The sequence below is a fragment of the Hemicordylus capensis genome, chromosome 6 (genome assembly GCF_027244095.1).
Source record: "Hemicordylus capensis ecotype Gifberg chromosome 6, rHemCap1.1.pri, whole genome shotgun sequence".
Lineage (NCBI taxonomy): Eukaryota > Metazoa > Chordata > Lepidosauria > Squamata > Cordylidae > Hemicordylus > Hemicordylus capensis.
Window position 1 is genome coordinate 57,471,407 of NC_069662.1, and position 27,147 is coordinate 57,498,553.

At 44.7% G+C, this 27,147-nt stretch overlaps 1 protein-coding gene across 4 annotated transcripts in view; it reads left to right on the top strand.

Annotated features, from left to right (window-relative positions):
* The window catches only part of LOC128332032 (RAD52 motif-containing protein 1-like), a 67,487-nt gene that overhangs the window by 39,003 nt on the left and 1,337 nt on the right, over positions 1-27,147 (top strand). For all 4 annotated transcript variants that reach the window (XM_053266225.1, XM_053266227.1, XM_053266226.1 and 1 more), the window contains 8 exons: positions 3,437-4,686; positions 7,758-7,865; positions 8,527-8,576; positions 9,115-9,151; positions 10,263-10,411; positions 18,122-18,202; positions 22,944-22,994; positions 26,021-26,488. In XM_053266225.1, coding sequence (XP_053122200.1) covers positions 3,437-4,686; positions 7,758-7,865; positions 8,527-8,576; positions 9,115-9,151; positions 10,263-10,411; positions 18,122-18,202; positions 22,944-22,994; positions 26,021-26,488 — 2,194 coding nt within the window. The remainder of the gene's footprint in view (positions 1-3,436; positions 4,687-7,757; positions 7,866-8,526; positions 8,577-9,114; positions 9,152-10,262; positions 10,412-18,121; positions 18,203-22,943; positions 22,995-26,020; positions 26,489-27,147) is intronic.

Consider the following 27,147-nt stretch of genomic DNA (forward strand, 5'->3'; position numbering starts at 1 on the left):
AATGACCATAACTGCATAAAATTCAAAGCAGATCTGCGAATGTCTCCTTTTGGAGATAAAATAATTTTTGGACCTTTACAGATCTGCTTTGATTTCTGGAGTTCTTCCCCTGGTAAAAAATATATATCCTTCCTCCTTGTGTTTTGTGCAGAGTGACCTCTGAAAGTGTAAGGGCAATACTTTCTAGAGGCCCTTACTATCCTTTTCTGGGGGGTGTCAGCTGCCTGGGACTCTAATTATTTTTCAGCTTCGATTGCCAAACCAGTAATCGTACTCCAGAGAGCAAGAGTAAGTTCTTATTAAAACAAGCAAACAAACTTGTTAATACTTACTGAAGAACTGAAGGGTGAACAGATATTAGGGCAGCTCACATGATCACTCCTTGGGTCAGAGAAGCAACCTACCTATATTCTGTAACCTTCCACGCTCCCACTTACTGATCATGTGTCATTAAAAAACAAGGTGTGGGGTGAGGAGTGATAATCTGCTAAGCGATATCTGGGCAGGAGAGCTTCATCCTAACCAGCAGGTGTAACGTAAACGTAAAGTTGCTCCGTCGAGTCAGTGTTGACTCCTGGAGACCTCAGAGCCGTGTGGTTTTCTTTGGTAGAATACAGGAGGGGTTTACCAGGGCCATCTCTCGTGCAGGATGAAATGATGCCTTTCAGCATCTTCCTATATCGCTGATGTCTGGTCTGCTGTCAAGGCACATGTTTCTTTGCTGCTCAGTATCCCCATGCATGTTCTACCTCTGTCCACATTGGCCATGCTGCTTGATTCAGCAGTCACATGCGTATTGCTTTTGTTGGACCAGGATCCATGAAACTACAGCCCTGGGTGCCCTGGTCTCTCTGGTTCCTTTGACCACACTCCTGTTCTCTCTTTTCCCGGAGAGAAAACCGTCTTCCCCACTATGCTGTTGAGAGACAGAATGAGCAATTGGGGAAGAGATGGCAGGTGGCGCTCTCTCTCTCTCTCTCTCTGGACATTGTGTTAATGGAGCTACAAGGCTCTTTGTTGTGATTTTGCCAGTCACACTTATAGATTTTCAAACAGCTAGAAACTTCCTTTAAAAGAAATAAAGCTGAGATTTATGCTGCTTCCAGCAGCAATAAATGGTACAAATTTAAGTGGATTCTTACTGACACTACACATACTCCCATAGGCTTCCATGCTGCTTCTTAGTAGCTGCTTCTTATTCTCTGGCCACACACTGCTCACAGACCTTGTGCTATTTTCTCAGCGCCACCTGTTGGCCAGCACTTGCATTCCATTCTTTTACAATGTGGTGACTGCAAGCATTGGCTGGCAGGTGCTGCTGAGAAAATAGTGCAAGGTCTTTGATCAGTGTGTAGTCAGAGAATAAGATCTTCATAGAAAGCAGTTTAGAAGCTATTGGGAACATTTGTACTATCAGTAAGAACCCACTCTGAACTTATGCAGAAGCTTTCAGCATCACACAGTTGATTGTGTCTGGAAAGTACCCTATGTGCACACTAAGACTGCAACCTGGACATTCTCACAGAAGGCATCTTTCTTGGAATGTGGGGGTCACTTAGCGGGGTGCAGAAGCAAGCACACAGAGATCACAAAGCAAGCACATAGATGCAAGCAGTGCTGGATGTACAGGTGAAACTCGAAAAATTAGAATATCGTGCAAAAGTCCATTAATTTCAGTAATGCAAATTAAAAGGTGAAACTGATATATGAGACAGACACATTACATGCAAAGCGAGATAAGTCAAGCCTTAATTTGTTATAATTGTGATGATCATGGCGTACAGCTCATGAAAACCCCAAATCCACAATCTCAGAAAATTAGAATATTACATGGAACCAAGAAGACAAGGATTGAAGAATAGAACCATATCGGACCTCTGAAAAGTATAAGCATGCATATGTATTCAGTACTTGGTTTGGGCCCCTTTTGCAGCAATTACTGCCTCAATGCGGCGTGGCATGGATGCTATCCGCCTGTGGCACTGATGAGGTATTATGGAAGACCAGGATGCTTCATTAGCGGCCTTCAGCAATTCTGCATTGTTTGGTCTCATGTCTCTCATCCTTCTCTTGGCAATGCCCCATAGATTCTCTATGGGGTCAGGTCAGGCGAGTTTGCTGGCCAATCAAGCACAGTACACTGTATACTTTTCAGAGGTCCGATATTGTTCTATTCTTCAATCCTTGTCTTATTGGTTCCATGTAATATTCTAATTTTCTGAGATTGTGTATTTGGGGTTTTCATGAGCTGTACGCCATGATCATCACAATTATAACAAATTAAGGCTTGACTTATCTCGCTTTGCATGTAATGCGTCTGTCTCATATATCAGTTTCACCTTTTAATTTGCATTACTGAAATTAATGGACTTTTGCACGATATTCTAATTTTCCGAGTTTCACCTGTACAGTAACTTTGGCCCCAAAGCAAAACATCACCCTGAAACCAAAAACTGCTTTTCTCCAGAATCCTCTTAGGATCTCTGCCAGCCAGCTCCAAACTCCAGCCATGGTGGGAGGGGGGCATAGCTTGGTGGGAGGGCACATGGCTTACATGCAAGAGGTTCAGTTCCTGTCTTCTCCAGTTAGAAGATCTTAGATTAGGCCTGCTCAACTTCGGCCCTCCTGCAGTAGTAGTTGGCCTACTACTCCCATAACCCCTGGCTATTGGCCACTGTAATGGGGAATTATGGGAGCTGTAGTTCAAAAACAGCAAGGGGTCCAAAGCTGAGCAGGCCTGACTTAGATGGTACGTCTCGGGAAGTGCGGTTTGCTTGAGATCTTGAAAATCTGTTAATCAGAGTACTCAGTACTGGGCTAAATAGACCAGTGGTCTCAACTCCATATGAGGCAGCCTCCTTCATATATTCATAATGTTTCCAGCTCTCCTTGTACCCTAAATCCCACCGCCACTTAGACCAGGCAAACGAGTTCCACAGCTTCTTCCTCCCTTGCAGATCAGTTGACCATCCAAAAATCCAGGATGATTTGCTGCACTGACTAGCTGACACATAGAGCAAAGCTGCCCCAGTGCAGCAAGAAAGCAGCCTAAGAGAACTTCTCAACTAACTGCAGTGGGGAAACTGCAGTTTTTGATGTCTTCCCCTGGAAGCCCTCTGTGCCAGTTGAAAACATGTCCCTGAGGGCTGTGCAATTCTCAGGGACATATTTCTGGGTGTCACAGAGGACTTCCTGAGGAAGGGGGAGGGGCATCAAAAATTGCAATTCCCTGCTGCACCGATGCAATTGGTTGGGAAATCCTGTTAGTTTGTTTTCTTGCTAACTGTTGCATCCTTGCTCTGCATGTAATTGACAGGATGATATGCACTAATACATTTGTCCCTTTACAACCTCTCTTCTTGCAACGTGCTAATCTGAGCATCAAGTGCCTCTGGACTTTGGATGATAATGTTCCTTTCTTCTTTTTTCTGAGCAGAGAAAGATGAGGCTTTGAACAGGATGCAAAAAGAAGTAATAAAGGCGTTGGAAATCAGGAAGCTGAATGCCAGCAGTACACTGAACATTGTGCCTGAGAAACTTTTACACAGCAACATAACAATGAAGGTCACCGTGAGCCAGAGAAACACCAATTTACGTGAACTCAACCCACACCTTTTGAAATCGGTCCAGGAATTAGGTAAGCTGAAACCTGAAGAGGTCCTGCAAATCAAGTGGAATGACACGTCTGAACTGAAAAAGCTGTACATGCTGGCCAATTTGCTCCAGATGGCACTCAGAGAACAAGTTACAGAAGATAAAAGGGGCAGGCAAGGGGGACCTCGCCAAATAGCACGCCGGTCTGCTTGGAAGCGGTCTGTTATGCAGTCCACAACTAGCTTCCCCTTGTTGACAGCTTCCATCATGGTGGATAATGACGCTGCTGACTTGACTGGTCGAGTACTTATCATTCTGAAACATGTCAATGAGTCAAGCCAGCAAGACCACTCTCTGCATGAGGAAGAAACAGCAGCTCCCAGTACCACTACCACCACCACTACCACCACCACTACCACCACCACTACCACCACCACCACTACCACTAGCACCAGTAGTCCCACTAGTCAGAGTTTGCTGCTGGAGGGTACGTCTGGCTCTTCCCAAAATGAACCTAGTGAAGGAAACTCAGACCAGACATCAGAGAATGCACCATTAATGGCAAAGGAGGCGCTGCTCAACCAGCTCATGCATGGAACTCAGGAAGGTGGTGTGCCCCAAATCCCAGGAGATAATGCAGAGGCACCCCAAATCCCAGGAGATGACACAGAGGCCTCCTTAAACGAAATCTCCCCTGATATAACATTGTCCCATGAGACACACTGGGAGCATCATGAAGTGAAGACCACTGCTCGCCACAAGCTGAACATCTTGCCCACTGATGATGACTACTTGCTTCAAGGGGACCTTTTTGAAGCTGAGCTGAACAAGCAGCTATCGCCCCTTATCCCAAACACACCAGTGAGGAACCTCATATCCCACACACTCCGTATCCTCAAAATGGACTGCACAGTGTCCAAGGTCCAGCTGGCCTGTGCTAAGCTAATCTCCAGAACAGGTCTCCTCATGAAACTATTCAGTGAGAGAGAAAACTTCATGGATAACTCCGCCTTGTGGAAGTCATACTTCTTGTCTATGAAGAATGTCTCCAACTTGACCACAGGAAGTCCAAGAAAACTGGGGAAATCTGAGGTAAGAGGCAAACCTTGTCAAGCCTGAGGGGTTGTCAAGACTACTAATGGGTTGTCGGGAGCTTGGGCAACAATCAGCTGACCTGGATGTGGCTCCAAAGCTGCTCACTGGGTGTGAACAATGGGAGGCAATGGGAGTTCACCTGGCACTGGCTTCTTGAAAGCATAGAGTCAGCCTATTAAACATTTGGGGTTGTTGTTCATGCTTTATTTTAAAATTTCAATAAACGCAGTTCTGATCTAGACACTGCCTTTAAAAAGTGGTTTGGTAACTGATTCGGTCAATTTGAATGGGTTTTGAATCAATTTAAATTTATTTCATGCAGAAAATACCAAACCCTTTTTGCAGAATATATTTCATGCAGAATAATGTCAAACTCTCGTGCAGAATAAGAATATCAAACTCTCACTTGTATCTGTAAAATAAGTACCATGATATCACTTGAGAAACAATGAGGTCATTCTTACGACCAGGATCGGTCCCAATCCCAGCAGTCCTCGACTGGGTAGTCCAGGTGAGGTAGGAGGGTGTCCATGCACCCTCCTCCCTCACCATCTGGTCATGTGGGCAGCTGGGCTGCTGACAGCTCCTTTCAGGCTGCTGGCAATCATTTTAATGATAGACACCAAGGGAAGGAACCAGCCAGGCTCTAGAGTTTCTCAATGCACAGTGCTGCTCGTGTGGTGCACTGTGGAATTCCTGGAGGCCAGGTTTTGCTTTCCCAGCCTCCAGATTGCTGCACTGCTCATTGCAGTGGCGGTCATGTGGACAGGCAGATGAATGGTGAGCCTGGGAGGGAATGGAGGTTGTGCAGGGAAAGGTAGTTGTGATCCTGCCTCTCCCCCCGCCCTCCCCATCCCCTGCCCCAGTGGTTGTGTGAATGATATATTTTTAAAATATATTTTCATATATATTTTCATATATATATATATATATATATATATATATATATATATATATATATATATATAATTTTTAAATATATTATCTTTTAAAAATTTTATATATATATATAATCTTTTTAATGTATATTTAAAATTTTAACAGAATTTTTCATTTCTGTTAATGGTTTTTACAAACAAAATACATGGAACAGGATTAAAAGAACAGGAAAATAAAATATAAAACGTACAATTAAATAGGTTGTTTTGAACCACATTATTTAGCCACTTTTTTTTTAACCAAAAGCCTTTTGTTGAAATAAGAGCCTCCCCATCTCTGGCAACTTTTAAAAAGTCACTGTGAAGACATATTTATTCGCCCAGGTTTTTAGTTAGATTTATAGTTTTAATATTTTAAATGTGGAATTTTAAATGATTTTAATGTTGATTTTAATGTTAATGATTTTAATGTTTAAATGATTTTAATGTTTAAATGATTTTAATGTTTAAATGATTTTAATTGTTTAATTGATTTAATTTCTAAATGATTTTAATTGTAAACCACCCAGAGTCACAAGTTTGGGGCAGTATAGAATTATGTTAAATAAATAAATAAACTAGTTGCCACTTTTTGTGATAAGGGGTTTGGCTCCAGTTCAAGGCAACCAAGAGTTTAGATTTGGGTGCAGTTTTGGTACACTGAACACAATTCTGAACCAGTTTTTCAGTTTAGGTTGGGTTTTGGTTTGACTCCTTCCTGGGAAATGGCTGAAAGTGGTTAGTGGGCCACTCAGCTGTGACTGGGTAGGTGCAAATTGGCTCAAGGGATCAGCATCTGTGGATATGGCCTGCAGCCAAGGGCCACAGCATGTAAAGAAGCAAGAAATCAAAGGCAAGGAGAGGCAGAGTCAGGTTGATCTGGGTTGAAAGGGACAAAGTAGAGTGGAATGAGGTTTTTGCACATACTAGAAAGCTGATAATATGGTTTTGAAGAGAACTCAAGGTGGAATGAAAGAATCCACATGGCCTGTGTGCTCTCATGCTCTCTCTCGCTCATTCGCTCTCCCTTTCTCACACTCACACATAGCTCCCTTGAATGGGGGTGATTTTTGCACCTTGAACTATAAACACCTGCAAAACCTATTTGAACAAAGAAGACACTGTGCCATAAAAACGACTTTGCACAGCATGAATGACAATGGCTCAATCATACCACTTTCAGCTCTCTGGAATCAGAAAAAAAAATCTTACATCTATCTTTATCCTGGATTGTAGGATTTTGTAAATGTTCAGTATTTGCTTTTGAACTTTGGTTTGAGAGGTATTCTAAGAAGGAATGCAAATCTTAAGCCTTTTTCTTGTATGCCTGTTTTTATAACATAGTAACATAGAGACTAATGGATGATGAAGAGGAACAAATTAAAATTAAACAACAGCAAGAGGAAATTAGCAGAAACAGAGAAGCTCAGGTGCAGGTTACAAACTGTGGTGCTGGAGCAAAGAAGATTCTTAATTATACGTTATGACATTTAATAAGGAAAACAGAGGCCAAAAAGTTCATTCTCTAGGGCCTGCAAACACCCTGTGGCTGCATCTGAGAGGAAGCATGTGGCTGAGAGGCAGATCATGGGTGTTTCCAGATGAAGAAATATTGTGTTTGAAAATGGAGGTTCTTACCACTTCTGCATGATGCCTTCAGATGATGTCACTAACCATCACACAATTTCACAGCACCACCTGCTGGCCATTTGCTGCCAATCTGTGATGGTCTCAAAAGACTTGATTTCCGTCATAGATTGGTAGCAGATGGTCAGCAGGTAATGCTGTGAAATTGCACGATGGCCAACAAACTCGGCAGATCACCCCGTGAAGAAATTGTGTGAACTTCAATTTTCAAATAGAGTGGTTCTCTGTTGGCAATTCCCCATGTCTTGCATTCAGGAGAGCTCAGGTTTAATCTCTAGCATCTTAGTTAAGGCTTCAGGGCTGAGAGCAGCTGTAAAATGGAGTAGACAGTACTGGGCTGAATGGACCAATGTTTGACTTGGTATAAGACAATTGCATATGTCCATATGAGAGCAAGCTCAACAGAGAGCAATACAAGTGGTGTTTTTTTATTCTGAGGGGACTAAAAGCAGAAACACAAAAAAGCCTATTTTCCATTTTCCTTCTCTTTGTCCCACCTTGCAGACTGGAAGCCAGGGAATCCCAGAATATGGCTATGGCAAAAAGCTGTTGTTTGCTATTTCAGTGACTGCAGTGATAATAATTATCATTTCAGTAATTGGGCTGATTGAGGTAAGCTACAAATGCATTTTTAAGTTGGAGTTGTTAACTGCCATATCCAAGGGCTTGGGATGGGAAGCGAATGTCCCCCAAAGACACAGTCTCCTCCAGCTGAGGAAGAACTACTATCACATTGGATATGCCAAATACTCATGCTTTGTAGAGAGCTTTAAATTGAGCCAGAGTTCATCCTGCCTCAACCTCTGGTGGACTCAGCTGCTGTTTCTAATCCCAGAGCTCAGATCTGAAGCGTGCAAAGACAGTAGGGCCTCTGAGCACGTTCAGTGTCATTCCCTTACCCCTGACTAACCACAGGCATTTCCTCACAACAGGGATTAGAGTTGGGAGATCCAAGCAACAATGAGCTCCAACACCTCTCATTTTTAGGAGGACTATAATTATAGGAATGCTAACCAACCAATGTCTTGGTTCAAAACCCAAATCATTGGCTCTGGCCAGCTGCGGGAAATCTTTACGTGGTGGTTGGTTGCTCATGATCCAAGCAACAATGAGCTCCAACACCTCTCTTTTTTAGGAGGACTATAATTATAGGAATGCTAACCAACCAATGTCTTGGTTTCCCACCCAAATCATTGGCTGTGGCCAGCTACGGGAAATCTTTACGTGGTGGTTGGTTGCTCATGATCTTTCCTCCCCTTTTCTTGACAAACAGATCTGCTCTCAGCGTTCTGCAGCTAAGCATGGCACCCCTCAAGAAAAACGGTAAGCCTTGCTCAGGAATGCCTGGTCTTCTGTGATTCTGCAGTCTTGGGATTCTAGACACAGGACCTGGTCTCAAATGCAGGATTTGGGTGTCCACTTCCATGTTGAAAAACAAAACAATTATTTAGCCTTTAAGGCAGTAGATGAAAAGTTGAAAGTATGCGAATAGTATCTGCCAAATCCTCCAGTGTTTAATGGGCAGAGCTTCTGTATGCTGCATAAGCCTCTGGCCTATTCATCTAACCACACACTCCCCAGCCTTCATATTCCAAAACCTCTCCTCCTATTGTCATTATGCCTTTTCCGTTTTTGACATTTCAGTGTACAAATCTATCCCATGTGCGCAATTTGCACAACCTTTTTCATGTGTGGGAAAAATTGGTACACCAACTGTGACTACCACTAAAAATCACGTATCACCCATTTCTTTGCGATAACGTTTCAGTTTGTTCCATTCTCTCCCTCCTCCATCTCCAAGCATTCCAAGGCAAATGATCAGGCCTGGGTGTTAATTTCTTCTTTTTATTCTCCTTCAAAGGACGTTTCTAGGCAGAAAGAAGAAAGGAGCAGAACAGGTAAGGAGATAGCTTATGTTCTCCAGTCATCAACAGGAATATGGATTTTCTGGAAACGTTTGTTGAAATTTATCTGAAAAAGTATCCCATGCAAATGTCCCCACATTTGCCTAAAATTTGTGGGGGGTTTTCTCTAAAAAAATAAATACCGTAGAAATGTTCCTGATGCCCTAAATAGATTGAGATCTAATTTTGCGTTATTTGATCTGATTTTGCAGGTTATTGATATAAAAAACCAACAACTCTACACCATGTTAATTTCCCTTCACTGTCCCTCATATGATTTTCAAGTAGCCAAACAGAAATTTTAGAAATAGAGATTTTTGTCTTCACCACAGCAGTATTCCTCACTTTACCTTTCTCTGTAGGAGGCTATCTTCCATTCACTTTTCTGTGAAAGTGCTTTTTTTGTGCATTTCTAAACTATTTTATGATGAGAACTAAACCTGCTTCTTGTCCCAGTGATTAAGACTCATCCTCCTTCCCACATAGCCATGTTTCTTCATCTGTATGGCCCCATTCTGGGTTTTTCTCTTTGGCATTCTAATGTAAAGAAATGGTGGGCGTTACTATCATATATCTAGAACGTTTTCTAGACGTCAGTGAAAGATGCTATATATAGAACTTGCGAATAAATACAAGCCAAGAGTTTACAGAGAATCCAGACCCTCCCCAAGATTGGTGCTGCTTTTTCTCCTGGGATCTGATAGGGAGGTCACATGGGAAGAAGGCCCTTGGTGCAATTTTTGCTGCACCCCGCTGTTGGCCACTCCTTGCTTTTTGTGATTAGCTCACATTCACCAGAAAATAAATTTGAGAAGGGGTGGATTAATAACGAGAAGCAAGAGGTGGCCAGCAGGGGGCGCAGTGAAAATTGCACCAGCAGCCTTCTCCCCATGTGACCTCCCCATCAGAACCCAGAAGAAAAAAGCAACAATCTGCAGGAGACTCTGGATTCTCTGTAAACTCTCAGCTTATATTCATTTGCAAGCTCGGTTTGTAGCATATTTTACTATCATCTAGAAAACCTCTAAATAATGGCATGATATCAACCCCAAAGCCTGAAGTTGGTTTGTTGTGACCCACTGACACATCCCCTTCTTCTGCTCAGTCTTTCCGTGCAGGTTCTTCAGTGCTCGATAAGCCTCTTTGGCTCAAGGATATGTACCAGCCTCTGGATGAAGTACGGAAAAAGAGCATGGTGGACAACATGCACGATGAAGAATCCTCTGAAGACGAGGGTATATTCAGCTGGGCAAGGTATAAATGAAAGGAATATTCTCAGATCTGCATGGGTTGCATAACATCTCATCTTTGATTGCTCCCACACTAGCCCTTCCCTTCAGAATCACTATCTTTCATTCACTCACTTGGCGCATGAGGAGTGGCTTTATGACAATGTGGTTGATTATGATGCTCTGCCATTTTCTGGTCCTGGTGGCCACTATATGTCCTGCAGTGTCTCTTCCACAATTATTTTTCAAGAGAGGTTTGCCAGCTTTGAGGTGCTGATGTGGGAAGTCGCAACAGGGGACTCCTTGGGCAGTTTGGTATTGTTTTGTTCTTTAGTTTTTAAAATAAAACCTTTCTCTAATGTGCAATAAAGTTGGGAAATGGAGGACAAAACAGTGGAGTTGCTAGAGCAGATTGCGATCACTCTCTCCCATCGATCACTCTCTCCCACCATTTCCCAGAAGGAGCCTGCAAATGAGCTTTTCCTGACTCCCGAACTTGTGCTGGTTATAAACAGCGGCAATCCACATTAACCCTATGCCTACATATATGTAGGAGTAAATGCCATCAAACGGAATGGGACTTACTTCATTCTGAGTAGACATGCATAGGAATGGACTGAGCTTAAGATCCACTTTCATAGCCTGTGCGCTTTCCAGACGATACACTACAACAGTGTCACTACTGTCCATTAAGTGTGCTTACGTACTGCCTGTATTTCGACATCGTTGTCCTTCCGCTGTCAGCAAGGTGCCATTCACATTAGGGATGTGCAAACAGGTTTGGGGGTTTGCGGTTTGGGTTTGGGGGTTCAATGGTTCAACCCCTGGACCACACACCCCCAGTTCGGTTCTGCCTAGAACCAAACCACCCCGATGGTTCGGTGGTGGTTCATGAACATTTTCAAGTTTAAATTTTTTTTTTTAACCTTAAAAGTGATCATCGAGGTGGTGGTGGGGATGGGTGCGCAGAGGTCAAATGCCCCCCTCGAGCCCTGTAGGCCTGTTTTTTGGCCTGTTCATGCCTTCCTAAAATGGCACGGTGGCCAAAACGTCAGCCGCCAAGCATGCCTGGCATGGCCCACAGGGGCCGTTTGCTCATATATGGTGGCCATTAAAAAAAAAATTAAAAAAAATAGCTGCCAAAACAAAAATGGCCACCTCGCATGTGCAAATGGCCTTTGTGAGGCCGTGGGCCATGCCAGGCCTCGCAGAGGCCATTTGCACATGCACATTGGCTGCCATTTTGGCTGCCACGCCATTTTAGGAAGGCCTGAACAGGCAAAAAATGGGCCTAAAAGGCCTGAGGGAGGCATCTTGAAGGCTGGAGGAGGGAGGGGGAAGCTCCACTCACCCCCCTGCCATCTCAACAATCACTTTTAAGGTTAAAAAAGAAATTAAAACTTGAAAAGGTTTCTGAATCCCCCCAGACCGAACCAAATGGGGGGGGGGTTCGACGGGTGCTGGACCAAACTGGCTCGGTTGGGTTTGAGGTGAGTTCAGCTTCAAAGCAAACTGGGCCAGTGGGTTTTGTGCACACCCCTAATTCACATTTCTGATGTCCAGGGGCGTACCATTAATGAGGCAAAGGGAGATGAATGTCTCCTGGCCCACAGCCTCTGAGGGCCCCCCCAAGGCCAGTCCTTGGCCTCTCAATTCTGCCATGCAGTATGCCTGCAAGGGAGAGCAAAGGCAGCTGCCTGCCTGACATATCTCTCCCTGCTTCCCGGCCCATGCAGCATGCTTGCGAGAGCGAGAGGGAGCTGCTGGGAGCCCGAGGTGATGGAAGGAGGGAGACAAGCAAACTTCCGGCAGGCTGAGGTAGCTGAGAATAATTGTTTGAATCGCTGCTGAGCTCTGTCCTGCTGTTGGGGGAGGGAGACGGTTCTATATGCCTTCTATTGCCCAGGCTGGACCTGGAGGTGGAAGAGGACAGGAGACACCACAAAGAAGGCAAGAACAAGTAAGCCCCCACCCCACCCCGTTTTTGGGGTATTTTTTGCAACTTATGGAGCTTGGAGTTCAGTTTGCAAACTGTCTCTCTTCAAAGGGGAAAGGGGATGAGTTTCATGTGTGGGTGTGTGTGGAGAATGGAGCACCCTTGTGGAGATCGGGTCTGTCTTGTGTATGTTTCCCTTTTTTGTACCAATGTCTGCTCTCTGTGCTTGCAAAACTCCTGAACTCTGCAAATGTCCTGCAAAAGCAGAAGCAGCAGAAGCAGGAGGGAAGCTGGGAGAGGGGAAAAATGCCTTCCTTCCAAACACTCCATTCAGCGATGACGAGGGAAAGAGTGCAAGCCAGGAGAGAGAGGCATGAAGGAGCAGCTAAGCACTCCTGCTTTTCTGAATAGTGGGTCTCTTTCCCACCCAGCCCCCAAGTTGCATTAAAAAACAACAAAAATTCCAAGGTCTATCACATCCTCGCTCAAAAAAACCCATTACCTTGTGCGTAGGGGTTTTTTTTACATCTTTATATTGTTAGGAATTCAATTGTTTAAATATTCAAATATTCAAAATATTCAATAGGAATTCCATTGTTTAGAGACAGAGAGAGGAGTGGATAAAGAATTATGCAGGATGTGGGAATATGTTAAATTGTGTGTTGAAATGTTTCTGCTAATGCATATTTGCATGAATATACTTGTTTTATATTATTACATTATTGTGAGTTCAGTTGTTGTTTGTGCCCTCAAGAACCCAAGTGTGCCATGGTGTGTGTGTGTGTGTGTGTGTGTGTAAAGATGCTTGACTTCCCAGTCAGTGTACACAGGATTGCAGTTTTATTATAAACGTATGTCAGCACAAAATCTCAGGTGGTGTGGTTGTGTTTTGAAATAAGGGTCAAGGCTTTCAAACTGAGTCACTTGGTGACAACCCACAGACTGGAAAAACTCCGAAAGAACCACATCCAAGCACTGGTTTGCAGGATTGTATGGATGTTTTAATTGTAAACCTCCCGGAGCCATTTTGGAAGGGCAGTATAAAAGTTGAATAAATACATAATAAATAAAAATGTTAAATTAATTTGCAGTGCTCTTTAAGGCTTGTTGTTTTACCATGGAAAACCTCTACTGTGAAAAGCCAATATACTAAAAACGCAGCATCGAATTTCAACAAGTTGCCTTCCCCATATTTTGCAAATTGTTTTGTTGGGTTTGAGAACAACTCCCCATCATTGGGTCCATATATCTTGGAGTGGATTCAGATGACAGTTTGTGTTGTCTCTTTAATGTTCTTCTGCAGCAGAGTCATGGGTCCAGGAGAAGGAGAGGAAGGCAGCGAGGGGCCCATTTTAAAATCTCATCCCTGGGGCCACTCCTACCTTGGTACGCCCCTGCCAATGCCTTATTTCGGATTTCATCCTTCCATTTTAGTCCTACAGCGTTGCATGTGTGTCACAAATATATAGTTGTATTTTCCCATTCTTCCTGGGGCCTCTTTCCCCACTCTTCTCTGGGGCTGATGGAAGGGCAGAAGGAGCCTTCTTGGAGATTCTAGCCCTCAAAGCTAGTAGGAGAAGAGAAGGCAGCTCCAAGCAACAGCATCCACTGTAGTGAGGCGAGAAGGGGGATCCAGCCAAAGAGGTCCCCCTTTCTCAAAAAGAGGCTCCATCTCCAGCCCTAGTACCTGAGGTCTGAGTCATTCTCCTCCTCCATTCTCTCTTATGGAAAAACATTTTAAAAGCCCAGTTGGTTCAATAAAGCAGGATTGCACTCCTGAATTTAAGTAACATTTAAAATTCAGAAAGTGGTGCTTCCTTCCCAATTGCTTCTCCACAGCAGGCATTTTCCCCCATTTGTCATGTGGATGGGAATTGTAAATCTATATTGCTGCACAGAACTTCTAGCCTATGGCCTTATGAGGACCTGGTGCCTAAATGGCTGTTCTTTCTTTAAACATAAAAGCAAATGCCAAAAGACAATTTTCTGTGACTTTCGGCTTCAAGCAAAATCTGCAAAATGTATGGAGGATTCCTGGAAATTATCCAGACATGGCTTCATGCCACGGGGTATCTGAAGAGTGAATTTGCTTTGTAGCAGATTCGCAACAGTTTAATTTGGGGAATTAAATTGACTGTTCACATAGGGTCAGCTCCTCTCTGCATTCCCTGCAGATCTTTTTCCTCTGTGTGTTCCCACAGCTTGCTCCTGGATTTCCCCCCCAACTAATCACCTCCCAGAGGAGAAGGCGAGAGACTTGTTGTTGTTGTTATTGTTGGTTTGTCAGTTGGTGTTCTGCAAGATTGACTAGTCAAAACAACAGAACGCTAAACCCGAAGTATTATCTCAGCGAATGTTTCTGTGTGGATGTTCGTAGAAACCACTCCCAATTTCAGGGGCTCATTTTTATCTTTATAGCATGCATAACAACTGAAGGATCCTCTAGGATAACTTATTTGTGTGAACAAAATCAATGGGCTCTATTTTTTCAGCGATTCCTTCCACACCACACACATGAATTATCCCAAAGTTTTATTTCTCGACTTGCAAAAATGAATGAGAAGTTGGAGAGACGCTTGCCTGGGCTGACTTCTTGTCAATTCACATCTTGAGAGGGCTTAATTAGTACTAGGGCCCACTTAGAACCATTCCAAACTATGTGAAGCAAGAAAAAGCCCCTTTGAGCATGTGCAGAGTGCTGTTGCGGTCACAACCAAAATTCAGACTTATTAAAAAATTTAAATGAAGTACAAAATTTGGTTAGTAATTGGTTTCAGTATCATCAGCTAAATGAAATTTATAAAAAGGATCTTAAAGTTGGATTTGTGGATCAAATGTTGAGATTTGAGAAGGAGTTGTGTGAAAATGACGAAAGATGAGTCTCTAAGATGTATAAGTAACTAACTGGGCAAAGAGGAACCTTTTACCGTGGTGATTTTCTTTATTTAGCAGGGGGAGAGTAACTGGCCCTATCCACCCCCAGCACAGTACCTCCAGTGACTGTTGCTGGTGTCTATCGTGTTTTTTTAGAATGTGAGCCCTTTGGGGACAGGGAGCCATCTTATTTATTTATTATTTCTCTGTCTAAACCGCCCTGAGCCATTTCTGGAAGGGCGGTATAGAAATCAAATTATTATTATTATTATTATTATTATTATTATTATTATTATTAATAAGTAGCTTTTGGAGGAGACAAGAGATAAAGTGGTTAAAACGACTATGAAAAAACGGGCTCAAGATGTGGGTCATAATATAGATATGGCTGCTTGGGAAAAATTATGGAAAACTGATTTAAAGTTTACTGCATGTTATACTTTTAAAGAAAATTATTATAAGATGATGTATAGGTGGTATCTGACACCAAAAAAATTAGCATTAATGTATAAAAATGTTTCAAACAAATGTTGTAAATGTGGACAATGTGAAGGAACTTTTTTCCATATGTGGTAGTCATGCGGGAAGGCAAAGGCTGTTTGGGATATGATATATAATGAGTTGAAGAAAATTTTTAAAAAGACATTTCCTAAGAGGCCAGAATCCTTCCTGCTGGGAATAACCCAAGGAGAGTTTTCCAGAAGAAATTTAACATTTTTTAATGTATGCAACCATGGTGGCTAGGATAGTATATGCGCAGAAATGGAAAGACACTAAAATGTCCTCAAAAGGAGACTGGTTGATAAAAATTTTGGAATATGCTGAGTTGGCAAAGCTTACAGCACTTATAAGGGATGAAAATTTGGAATCTTTCAAAGAAGATTGGGAACCATTTTTACTTTACTTAAATAAATATTTTTCTAATATGGACTTTTCAGCAGGGTTTGAAATATAGTAATAACAGTAGGTTGGGTTTGGTAAAATCGAGTAGTAATATGGAGTATCTATATTTTGAATTATTATAGCAATGGTTTATATGTATAGTTAACGTGAACTGTGCAGATAGGTAAGCGGGAAGTCAATATTTACTTAATTGTAAGCTGTTGTAAAAGCCAATAAAAATTTAAAAGGCAAAAGAACAACAACCAAAACCCAGACTTGAGTCCCGGCACCTCTAATTTTTGAAAATTAAGCTCTGAGTTTCCAACACACAGTGAAAAGCCGCCCTCTGCATTAACCACCCCCCACAAACGAACCTTGCACCAATCCTTTCTTTATAAGGGTCCCCACCACCACCACCATTTGCCAACACTGTTCTTTGAGCCCAGCCTGGGACAGATTTTCTAGGTTCACCAAACTTCGTTAACACAGCCAGAAGCAAATGCGATCTCCCCCTGCCCAAAGACTACTCGCGAAAGTTGTACTCCATGCACCACAACTCTGCCTCCCCATTGCCAGCGAAAGCATGTGTGGCTGGCTCTATTTTGCCCACACTCCATCCTAGGTTTACACTGCTAGAGCTGCATGATTGATCACAGGTAGTTTCTCACCCCTCCAGCCTTCTGTTTCCAGCCAACTTGCTGGGAAAAGGCAGGCTACGGGGTAGGGAGGAGGAAGGCAGTAGGGTTGTGCATTTTGTTTTGTTTTCTGTTTTGTTTTTGGCCCGAGGAAGGCAGCCTAGAAGAAGTACATAGCAAGCAGTACTTCCAGTGGCCAAAGCCCTTTGCTATATTTCTCTTATTACACTTTGCAAAAGGGCACTGGCTCTCCATTTAGCCCATTTCAATAACAGCTTGGATTCTTCTCCAGCAAAGCTAGCCACAGTCGGGAAAGCAGACAGACAATAAGGAACACAGCTATCAAATTCCCCTTCCTTGTGGAAGACCAGTGAGACAAGTTGCCAAGTAGCCACCTCTGTTGACTCTTGGCATTCCGCAAATCCACGCAGCAAACATTTTTTAACCCCCCCCCCGAAAGTACTAGGGGTTTTTTTTAAGAAAAGCTGATTTATTGGCAATGGTCCCTCTGCACATTGTGGAGAAGCGTCAGGGCATACCAGAAATCCCCCCCCCCCGCCGAAAAAGTTGCCGCAAATAGAGGATTATTTTACCCTAGACATAATTTGGGCTAAGCCAGAATGCGCAGCCCTAACTCGGGGAAAGCCAGAATCGTGTTTGAATTGGTCCCTGATAGCCCACCGCGATTTTGGGGTAAATCCAGCTGATATGTGAATTTGGACCCTCCATTCTGGAGGAGATGCGAGCTAAAAGTCATGTGTGTGAAAGTCCCTGGTGTGAAAGTTCCTGTGCCAATACAGGAACTAGCAAAAGCACCACAAGCCATAGAATGAGTTGTCACCTTTTTCCTGGCATAGCCTGGCAACTGTGTAACCTGTTGAGCAGGCATTCAGGAGATGCACTTGTAGTCTCTTAGCTTCAAGATACAATTAATGGCTTCCCCATTTGAACAGTTTGCCTGTCATTCAGCTGTTAACCTTAATCAAATGTGGGACTTCAGCACTCGGCATAGATCTTTGTGCCCTCCCTCTGGCTAGTAGAAGCAGAAGGAATTATGCAAACATGGAAAGACATGCCAAACTGATTCATGTACATAATTTATTCCTGTTGCAGGATTTAGCCTTACTTAGCACACAATTTGGATTTGCTCTTTCTAAATGTGTAGCCAGTACTCTGTTCTCGATACAAGCGGTTCATAGCTAAGGCTATCTCTTTTCGACCACTAACACAATCTTGGCCATGATATGAACCACTGCAAGGCAAATTTGTGCAGTGTTGCTTTGCCAATACAGCCAGGCTCATAACAGCCAAACAGTCTTGGATAAATGATACCAAGTTGGGAAACCATTTGAGACCCTATTACTCTTCTGCAAGCTCCACATAACTTTGGCTCTTCTCTGTTTGTCAGAGTTCCCGGAGCTCCACCAGGTCCACCAAGCCCATCACCGGTAGAACAACCGACTTCAAGAAGGCCCAGCCCAAGAAAAATGTAAGTAATGGTTGTATTCTGTCCAATGAGTCTATTCTCACAATGGGGGTAAACGGGGCTAAAGGAGCCCAGCCCAGTTTTCTATCATCGTGAGAACCACCGGGCTTGCGGGCAAGCCCAGTGATTCTCTGGCAGCTAGGCCGTCAAAGTAGCCCTCTCCTTAACCCAGGTTAGTGGAGTGAGTGCTCCGCTAACCTGGGTTTTCTGATCGTATGCCACCATGGCACGGCACTCCACCATGGCAACACACAAGGAGACCTTGGCCAGCAGGCTCAAACAAGGCTCCTGGTCCCGGAGGTTTCTCCAGGATGCCCCACACTCTCGCGTGGGGCATCCTGTGACTTCTGAGGGGCCGCCAATGTCCACCACCCCAACCAGAGCCAGTAATTGTGTGGGCAGCCAAACGGCCGCCCAGGGACGGCTTATTGATCATCTGCAGGGAGGTGTAAGTTAACCCGCTCTCCCTGCAGACCTGCTGGAAGCTCTTCTCACTGATTGTGAGAAGAGCTTCAATATCTGTTATGTTTTGTTGTTTAGAAGTTTGTCCCAGTGGGGATCCTGTAGAGATTATGTGGGGTGGAGTCAGAAAGGAAAAGGGTGGGGAAGGGGAAGGAGAAGGAGAAAATGGAGTTATTTCTGAATAAATGGTTTTATGTATGTATGTATATATGTATCAAACCTTTGTCTCTGGGGGGTTAACATAAAACAATTAAAACACATATAAAAAGTTAAAACAATTCAACAATTTAAAATCAACCTTAAAATTAAAACAGACAGTTTTTAAAAGCTGGGAAAACTTGGGTGAAAAGGTGAGTTTTCAGATGTTTTTTAAAAATTGCCAGAGATGGGGAGGATCGTATATCAACAGGGAGCGCATTCCACCATCTCAGGGTAGTAACCGAGAAGGCCCATCACTGTGTAGCCACTAGAAGAGTTGGCAGCAACTGGAGACGGACTTCCTCAGATGACCTCATTGGGCAGTGTGGCTCATAGTGAAGAAGACGCTCTCTTAAACACCAAGGGCCTAAGCCGTTTAGGGTTTTACAAGTTATAAGTACTGTAGCACTTGTGTTTTACCTGGAAAGCAATTGGCAACCAGTGAAGCTCCATCAGCAAAGAAGTAATGTGGTCTCTCCGAGATGACCCACAGACTAACCTGGCTGCCGTATTCTGAACCAACTGAAGTTTCTGGACTACGTACAAAGGCAGTCCAACATAGAGCGCATTACAGAAGTCAAGTCTGGAGGTTACCAACAAATGTACCACTATTTTGAGGTCACTGATCTCAAGAAACGGGCACAGCTGGAGTATCAACCAAAGCTGATGGAAAGCACCACTGGCCACCGCCTCAACCTGAGAAACCAAGGAGAGCTGTGGATCCAGAAGTACTCCCAGAGTAATGTCTGCGAGCCATGCAAAAAACCAAGTGTGCCTTAATATGCACAGCAGTAATTCCCAACCAATGTTTATTTGACGTATTTATTTGATATATTTTATACTGCCCAAACATATGTCTCAAGGCAGTTTGCAAAAGGGTTAAAGTACAAAAAAAAACACACATTAATAAGCATGTGCATTTTGAGCATTTTTCTAAAGGCTACCAGAAATGTTGACGCTCTTGTTTCGACAGGGAGTGCATTCCAATGTTTTGGGGTGGCCACAGAGGGGGCCGGACTCTTAGATGCCACCGGACACGCCGGTGTCAGTTGTGGGCCGACCTCCCCAGATGATCTTAATGAGCGGTGGGGCTCTTGAAAAAGCAGGAATAATGTGCCACAAAGAATAAACTCATGAGAATAATTACAGCTCCTGAAGCCCCAAGTGCTTCCCTGCAGAGAATCTGCTGCACTCCTACATGACTCACTGCTCGGGCACTGCCTCTGGGGAGGGGAGACCCCACTGAGGGCAGGCGATCCTGTCATGTTGGAGCTGTGTCACTCCCAGTGCAGTGGCATAGAAGAACTCCCCAGCCTGAGAGGGGCTGCCTGCTTGTTGCATCTCCGCAAGTCACCACTCTGAGCTTCCAGTCAGCAGGCTCCCCTAGCCACTAGCGTCATGATACAGGCAGTGGCCCATGGCCAGATTTTTTTATGCCTCTCACTGCCACTGCAGCTAACCTCTGCCTGCCCGCCTGGCTGCCACCCTCTCTCCCTCCCTGCCTCCCTCCACAGCTTCCCACCCACTTGACCACCTGCCTGCCTCTCTCCCTGTGGCTGCTGGCAGCAAAGAGCCAGCATGTGGGCAAATGATGGCGCATGTCACTGAACTGTGATGTCATTCGCCCATGCGCCAGCCTTTTGCTGCTGATGGTGACGGAGAGAGAGAGAAAGAGAGAGAGGCAAGAGGGAGAGGGAGAGGCAGGTAGCGCGTGGCTCCCCTAACCCTGGTCCCACTGAGTGACGTGTTTTTGCTCCACACAGTCGCCCAGCGGCAAATCTGCCCCTGCCCCCATCTCAGTGACTCATGGTAAACACCACATGGGGTGGGATCCCTTGAGGGCAGGTGGCTATTACGCTTCCACATTCTAAAAGTAAGCCTTTGCAGACCTAGGAAGAAAGTGTGCCTCTCACTTTAAATCAGAAAAAAAAAGTATGACTCCACTACTAGAGGTTTGGGGAACATCAATCCATGGGAAGATTCATGCCTTCCTTCCATTCAGCCTTTGGTTTCACCGATAACACAAGAAACCCTGAACAAGAGAGAAATAGGTACACACAGCATAATACAAAGAATCAAAAAGCTGAACTATGAAAAATGTAAGTTCAGTTCCAGTTCAGGTTCTTCAGTTATTTTTTAACTTGTCCATTCAGGAACTAACTGTAAATACTGAGCACCAAGCTACACATGACATTAAACCTGGCATTAGTAGACAGCCTTAACCTGGAAGGCGCTTTCCAGATTAGACCCTGCAACAAGGTCAGGACGTATCTCTGAAGTGTGCTTCCACACTTCCTGTGCTGTGACACCGCAGTCCCTACACTGACAGCAGGGTGCCGTTCATATGTCGGATGCCTCGCTTTGAATGTAATCACTGTGATTTAGTACTATGATGTTGTATATCCGGAGTAAAGAAGTTGCTGTTTTGGGGGGTTATTATTATTTTTTTAATTACTACATGTATAGCCCGCTCTTCCTCCAAGGAGCCCAGAGTGGTGTACTACATACTTGAGTTTCTCTTTCACAACAACCCTGTGAAGTAGGTTAGGCTGAGAGAGAGGTGACCTGGCCAGAGTCACCCAGCTAGTTTTATGGCTGAATGGAGATTTGAACTTGGGTCTCCCCAGTCCTAGTCCAGCACTCTAACCACACTTGACTAACAAGCAGAAGGTTGCTGTTTCAAATCCCCGCTGGTACTATATCGAGCAACAGCTTTTTAGCAGAAGATGCTAAAAGGCCATAATCTCATACTGCATGGGAAGAAGCAATGGTAAACCCGTCCTGTATTTTACCAAAAGAAAACCACAGGATTCTGTGAGCGCCAGAAGTCCAAATTGACTTGATGGCACACTTTACTTTACTTTACTTTTCGTGAGACTGCTCCCCGTGCTGTTTACGTTTTGAATGCGATTTGCCTGAAGGGAAGCATTTTGCTGCAGGAAAGCGCCAAAATGGTTCCTTTGCAAATCACCACTTTGGGGGCAAATGGCCACTTTGGTGTGGTGGGGAGAATTTTCACGTGGATAGAGCACAGGAGGAAAGTCTTGACTCTGCCCCTCGTTTCACAGCACCTTCCCAGATTGGGGCCCCCTGTGACTGATAGTTAAAAGGGTCTGCTTCCAGGTTGCACCTGTCTTCTAACCATGGATCTCATGTCATGTGCAGTTTGGCCATCATTTGGTCACTAGGGCGCTTTACAGATTGTGAGCCTTACACCGCAAAAAGCGGTGTAAACTGGAACGTTTTGTGGCACCAAATTCAAACCACATTAGAGATCCGTTATAAGGGGGCAAGCCTCCTACAACAGGCAAATACAGCTTTTTTTTTTTTTTTTGCAATATAGATGCAACGTTATAGGGCTGTGAGACAGCAATAAAACCCAAAAGAAGGCACTGGAAATATGAAAGGCACCTTCCTTACAACACAGGGGCTGTGATGTCAAAACACAGGCAGTACAGAAGCACACTTAAGGGACCCATTGTGACACCCTGATAGCGTGCAATCTGGAAAGCGCCCTGTCCACACACTTTGAATAAGTTATGCATTTCAAGCATAATGACAGCAAACTCTTTTGCTTGCAGAATAACAGTATTGCTTAAGTGACCTGCCCTTCACCGGACAGATGTCACGTAACCTGCCTGCCACTCCTGGCTCCCTGCCACCCTCCCTTCCTGTCTCTATGACCTTCTTCGCTCTTCCCCATTGGGGATGGGATTTTAAACTGCAGGTTCAGCAGTGAGGAGGGTGAAAAGAGAGCTTGTTCCTCCCACACAGCTGATCTGCAGTTCAAAATCCATCCGCATGGCAGTGACGAGGAATGGGTGCATGAAAGAGGCAGCTCTGGCCTTGTCCCCTGATGCTGCTGCCAGTGTCAAGGGTGTGGCCAGCAGCGCATGGACCTCACCTCGGGCAGCATCAGCACTGGAGCTGACACTGTATATCTAGCGCTACAGCTGAGTGACTGTGAAAAAGCTGCTGTCTTTGAGAAGTAATTGCAATGTGGTGACCAAATGACTAGGGAGGAGAAGAATGCAGCCTCGAACCCCATTCATTTCTCTGACTTCTGCTTCTCTTGCTTTGACAGGTCACAAATGACTCCACCGTCCCCTGCTAGAAAGCCCAGTTCGAAGACACTGTGAGTAATTGCAGAGTTCCTTATTATAGGCTATTACTTCTTCCCTTTCAACTAGTCATTTGGGACTACTCAGTGTAGTGACCTACACTTATTGGCAGATCCATTGACAGGACATTTAACTGGCTCAATATATTCATTATATTCTGCAAAGTATGTAAACCATTGCTCCCAAGCTAAAATTTGATGCTCCCGATCTAAAAACGTAGTGTAGAATACTATGTGCATAAGAGGAGAACTGGTCTTGTGGTAGCAAGCAGGGTCTGGCCTGGTTTGGATTTGGATGGGTGACTACATGTGTGCGCTGCCTGGTGTAGGGGAGGAGGCCATAGCTCAGTGATAGAGCATCTGCTTGCATGCAGAAGGTCCCAGATTCCCTCCCTGGCATCTCCAGATAGGGTTGGGAGAGATTTCCAACCAGAAACCTTAGAGAGCTGCTGCCAGTCAGTGTAGACAATACTGAACTAGATGGACCAATGGTCTGACTCAGTGGGAGGCAGCTTCCTATGTTCTTATGTAACTAAGTTTAGGCCTCTCTTTAAAAGGGAGGAGAGAGCGTAGTGGGAAGGCACTGCAGCCAATTGAATTGAAAACTGTGACTGACATCCAGAGCAGCAAGAGGCTGCTCCAGGGGCGTACCTAGGGGATAGGGATCCTGTGTTCATCCCTCTTTCTGGAGGCCCTCCAGATTGAGGGAGATAAAGAAGAAAATAGGGAGGGATGGAGCTGGAGGGTTCTCAGGAGCTGGGGGCCCGTGCTCTTTGAACCCTTTCGCTTAATTATAGCTACGCCCCTGGGCTGCTCCTAACTCATCCAGAATCTTCCCAAGCAGCAGAGTGTGCATGCAGCAGGAGGGAGGAGCAATGTTCACTGTCTTCCCTGCCTCTGTTAGTATCCTTTGCCTTCCAAAACTATGTCCTTGAGGGATTTTTGGAAGGTAAAGAGCACTTATGGAGACAGGAAAGAGCAGCAAAAATTGGCAGCTATTCTGGTTGCTACTCTGGATATCAGCCAGTAATAAATGTAAGATGATGATGATGATGATGAACAACTTTGTTAGCTACCCCATAACAAATTGTTCTCTGGGTGGCCCGCAACATGAAATTAAAACATAATTAAAACACATAACACATTAAATCATAATTGACCAAAAAATAAGGGAGACCGCCTGTCCTCCTCCCACTGCCCGTCATCCTCTCACTCTCCTGACGTATGTTCCTTCCTCCCGCCCTTGCATGTGACACCCCCTCTGGGCCCGCCATTGGTCATGGCTGCAGCGGGGGCAGAGCTTGCCACATCCCCACGCATCCCCTCTACAGGAATTAATTATATAGATAACACATTAAATCATAACAGACCAAAAAGGGGGCGGGGGAGAGAAAATACAAAATACAATACAAAGCAAAATACAATACAAAGCAACTCTTTTAAAATCCTTTTAAAAAACTCAAATTTGAAAATCATAATTTAAAAGGCTGGACTAAACAAAAAGGTCTTTACTTGGCATCTAAAAGAACAAAATGATGAAGCCAGGCGAAGCTCACTCGGGAGGCTATTCCATAAATGGGGTGTAACCACCAAGAAGGCCCTCTCCCTAGTAGCCACCCGCCTCACCTCGTTTGGCAGGAGCATTCAGAAGAGGGCCTTTGAAGAAGATCTTAAGGTCCTGGTTGGGACATAGGGAGCAAGGCACTCTCTCAGGCAACCCGACCCCAAGCCATTTAGAGCTTTAAAGGTTAAAACCAGCACTTTGAATTGGGCCTGGAAACGGACTGGGAGCCAGTACAGCTGATGAAGCACTGGCGTAATGTGCTGAAAACGTCCAGTCCTAGTTAATAATCTTGCAGCCCTATTTTTTACCAGCTATAGTTCCTGGACCATTTTAAAAAGCAACCCTACATACAATGCATTGTAATTATCTAAGCAAGAGGTTACCAGATACAGATAGAACATTAAAAAGTTCTACTGGAGCAGGTGAAAGATTCATCTAGTCTAGCTTGCAGTGCCCACCACTGGCTAGACCACAAACAGAGCATGAAACCAATAATGTTTGCCCAGTGTTTGTCCCTAATATCAAGTATGCAGAGATATACTGCCTCTGTATGTGGAAGTTCAATTGAGCTATCTTGATTGAGCTGTCAGTGGGCCTCTGCTCCATGAATCTGTATCCTCTCCTTTCAAACTCATCCAAGCCTGTGGCTATCGCCACATCTTGTGGCAATGAATTCCATGAGAATATGCATTGTATGATGAAGGATGTTCTTTGGTTTGTCCTGAAGCTACTGTCAATATACTCCTAGATGCCTCTGATCAGTGGTGCGCTCTTACCCCTGAACTTTGGGGCCGAAGTCCAGGGCCTCCACCAGTGTTCTCTCTAACAGGGATTCCCAGATGTTGTTGACTACAGCTCCCAGAATCCTCAGCCAAAGGACATTGCTGGGTGTTGTAGTGAACAATATCTGGAAATCCCTGCTAGAGGCAACACTGGCCTCCACACCCCTTGGGGGCCCCCACATCCTTTTTAGTCTGTCCTGGGTGGTGTGGTCACCGCTGGCCCACACTGCACCAGGTGGTCAAGTTTAACTGTGACCTGTGCCAGGTGCTTTAGAGACAGAGGAGGGAGTGGGAAAAGAAATATGTGGGATGGGAATATGTTCAACTTGTGTGTTGAAATGTTTCTGCTAGTGCATATCTGCATAAATATATCTGTTTTATATTCTGACATTCCTGTAAGTTCAATTGCTGTTTGTGCCCTCAAGAATCCACGTATTTAAAATATTGTGTGTGTCACAGTGTGTGTATGTATATGTGTGTGTGTAGGGGGATGATGCTTAACTTGTGGGGCAGGGGCTCCAGAAGCCTTTAGGTCCAGGCTCCAAAATTACCTAGGGGCACCGCTGCCTCTGATAAACCACAGACTGTTTGGAGCAAAGGTGTATATGGTTGGTTTGTGTAGTGCTGTAAGCAAATGTGCTCAGGCTGGCCTAGATGCAGCAGATTCTCTATAATGTCTGCTTTCATTCTGTTAGGTCTGCACATCCGTCCCACTTTGCACCTCAATCCGCACCTCCATCTGTACCTCCATCAATGCCCATGTATATGTCTCCGTCCGTACCTCCATCCGTACCTCCATCCGTACCTCCATACATAACTCCGTACGCCCCTCCATCTGCAACTCCATCTGTACATCCATCCGTACCTCCATCAGTATCTCCATCCATGCATAAATCCGTACCTCCATCTGTACTTCAGTCTGTACCTCCATCCGAACTTCAGTCTGTACCTCCATCCGAATATCAGTCCGTACCTCCGTCTGCACCTCACTCCGCACGCCCGTCTGTACAGCAGTCCGCACCTCCGTCCGCACCTCCCTCTGCACCTCACTCCGCACCTCACTCCGCACGTCCGTCTATACCTGCACCTGTGGAAGGAGCTCCGCACACACCATCACCAAAATCATCATTGACAAAGCCCCCCAGTGAAGCTTCAAAACGAGGGTAAGTACATGTAGAGGAATCTGGGCCTGCTTCTTCCTCTCATTAATCTGGTCATCTTAGAGCTGGTCTTTAAGACAGCCTAGTACAAAGTAGGATTGTCAGATACATTTTTTAAAGGTAGCTAATTTGCACAACCTTTTACTTATGCCAGTTTGCTCTACCCTACATCCACTATCTACTCCACCTTTGAGCAGACTTAATATAGGATGCTCTGCATGCATTGCAATGGACTTAGGCATAAAACAAACTAATCAGTTCCCACTAAGACATAGTCAAAGAAGAAATAGAATCTCTGCTTGTTAAAGATTGGCCAGAGAAAGTTGTTTTGAGTACCTCGCCCACTCCCAGTCTCTGTCCAGGCTGTAGGAAGGCTGGCAGCAACTCTGGACAGGTAGGTGCCTGCCCTTTTCCTGCCAATGCTGCCAGGCCTGTCCCCCTGCCACCCGACGATGTCTCCTCTGTCAGCACCGAGTCTCCCCCCACACATATTGCTACTGCCACTGCCTCCTCCTCTGATGCCAGGCTTGTCTCCGGCTGTGCCATCCCCTGCCGGCCATACCCCTTCCACCCTGTGTCAGTACACCAATGCAGGAGGCGTTTCTGGGGCTGAGCAAGATGTATGGTGCATCCAACTGGAGAACGCTTTCTGTGTTGACCCA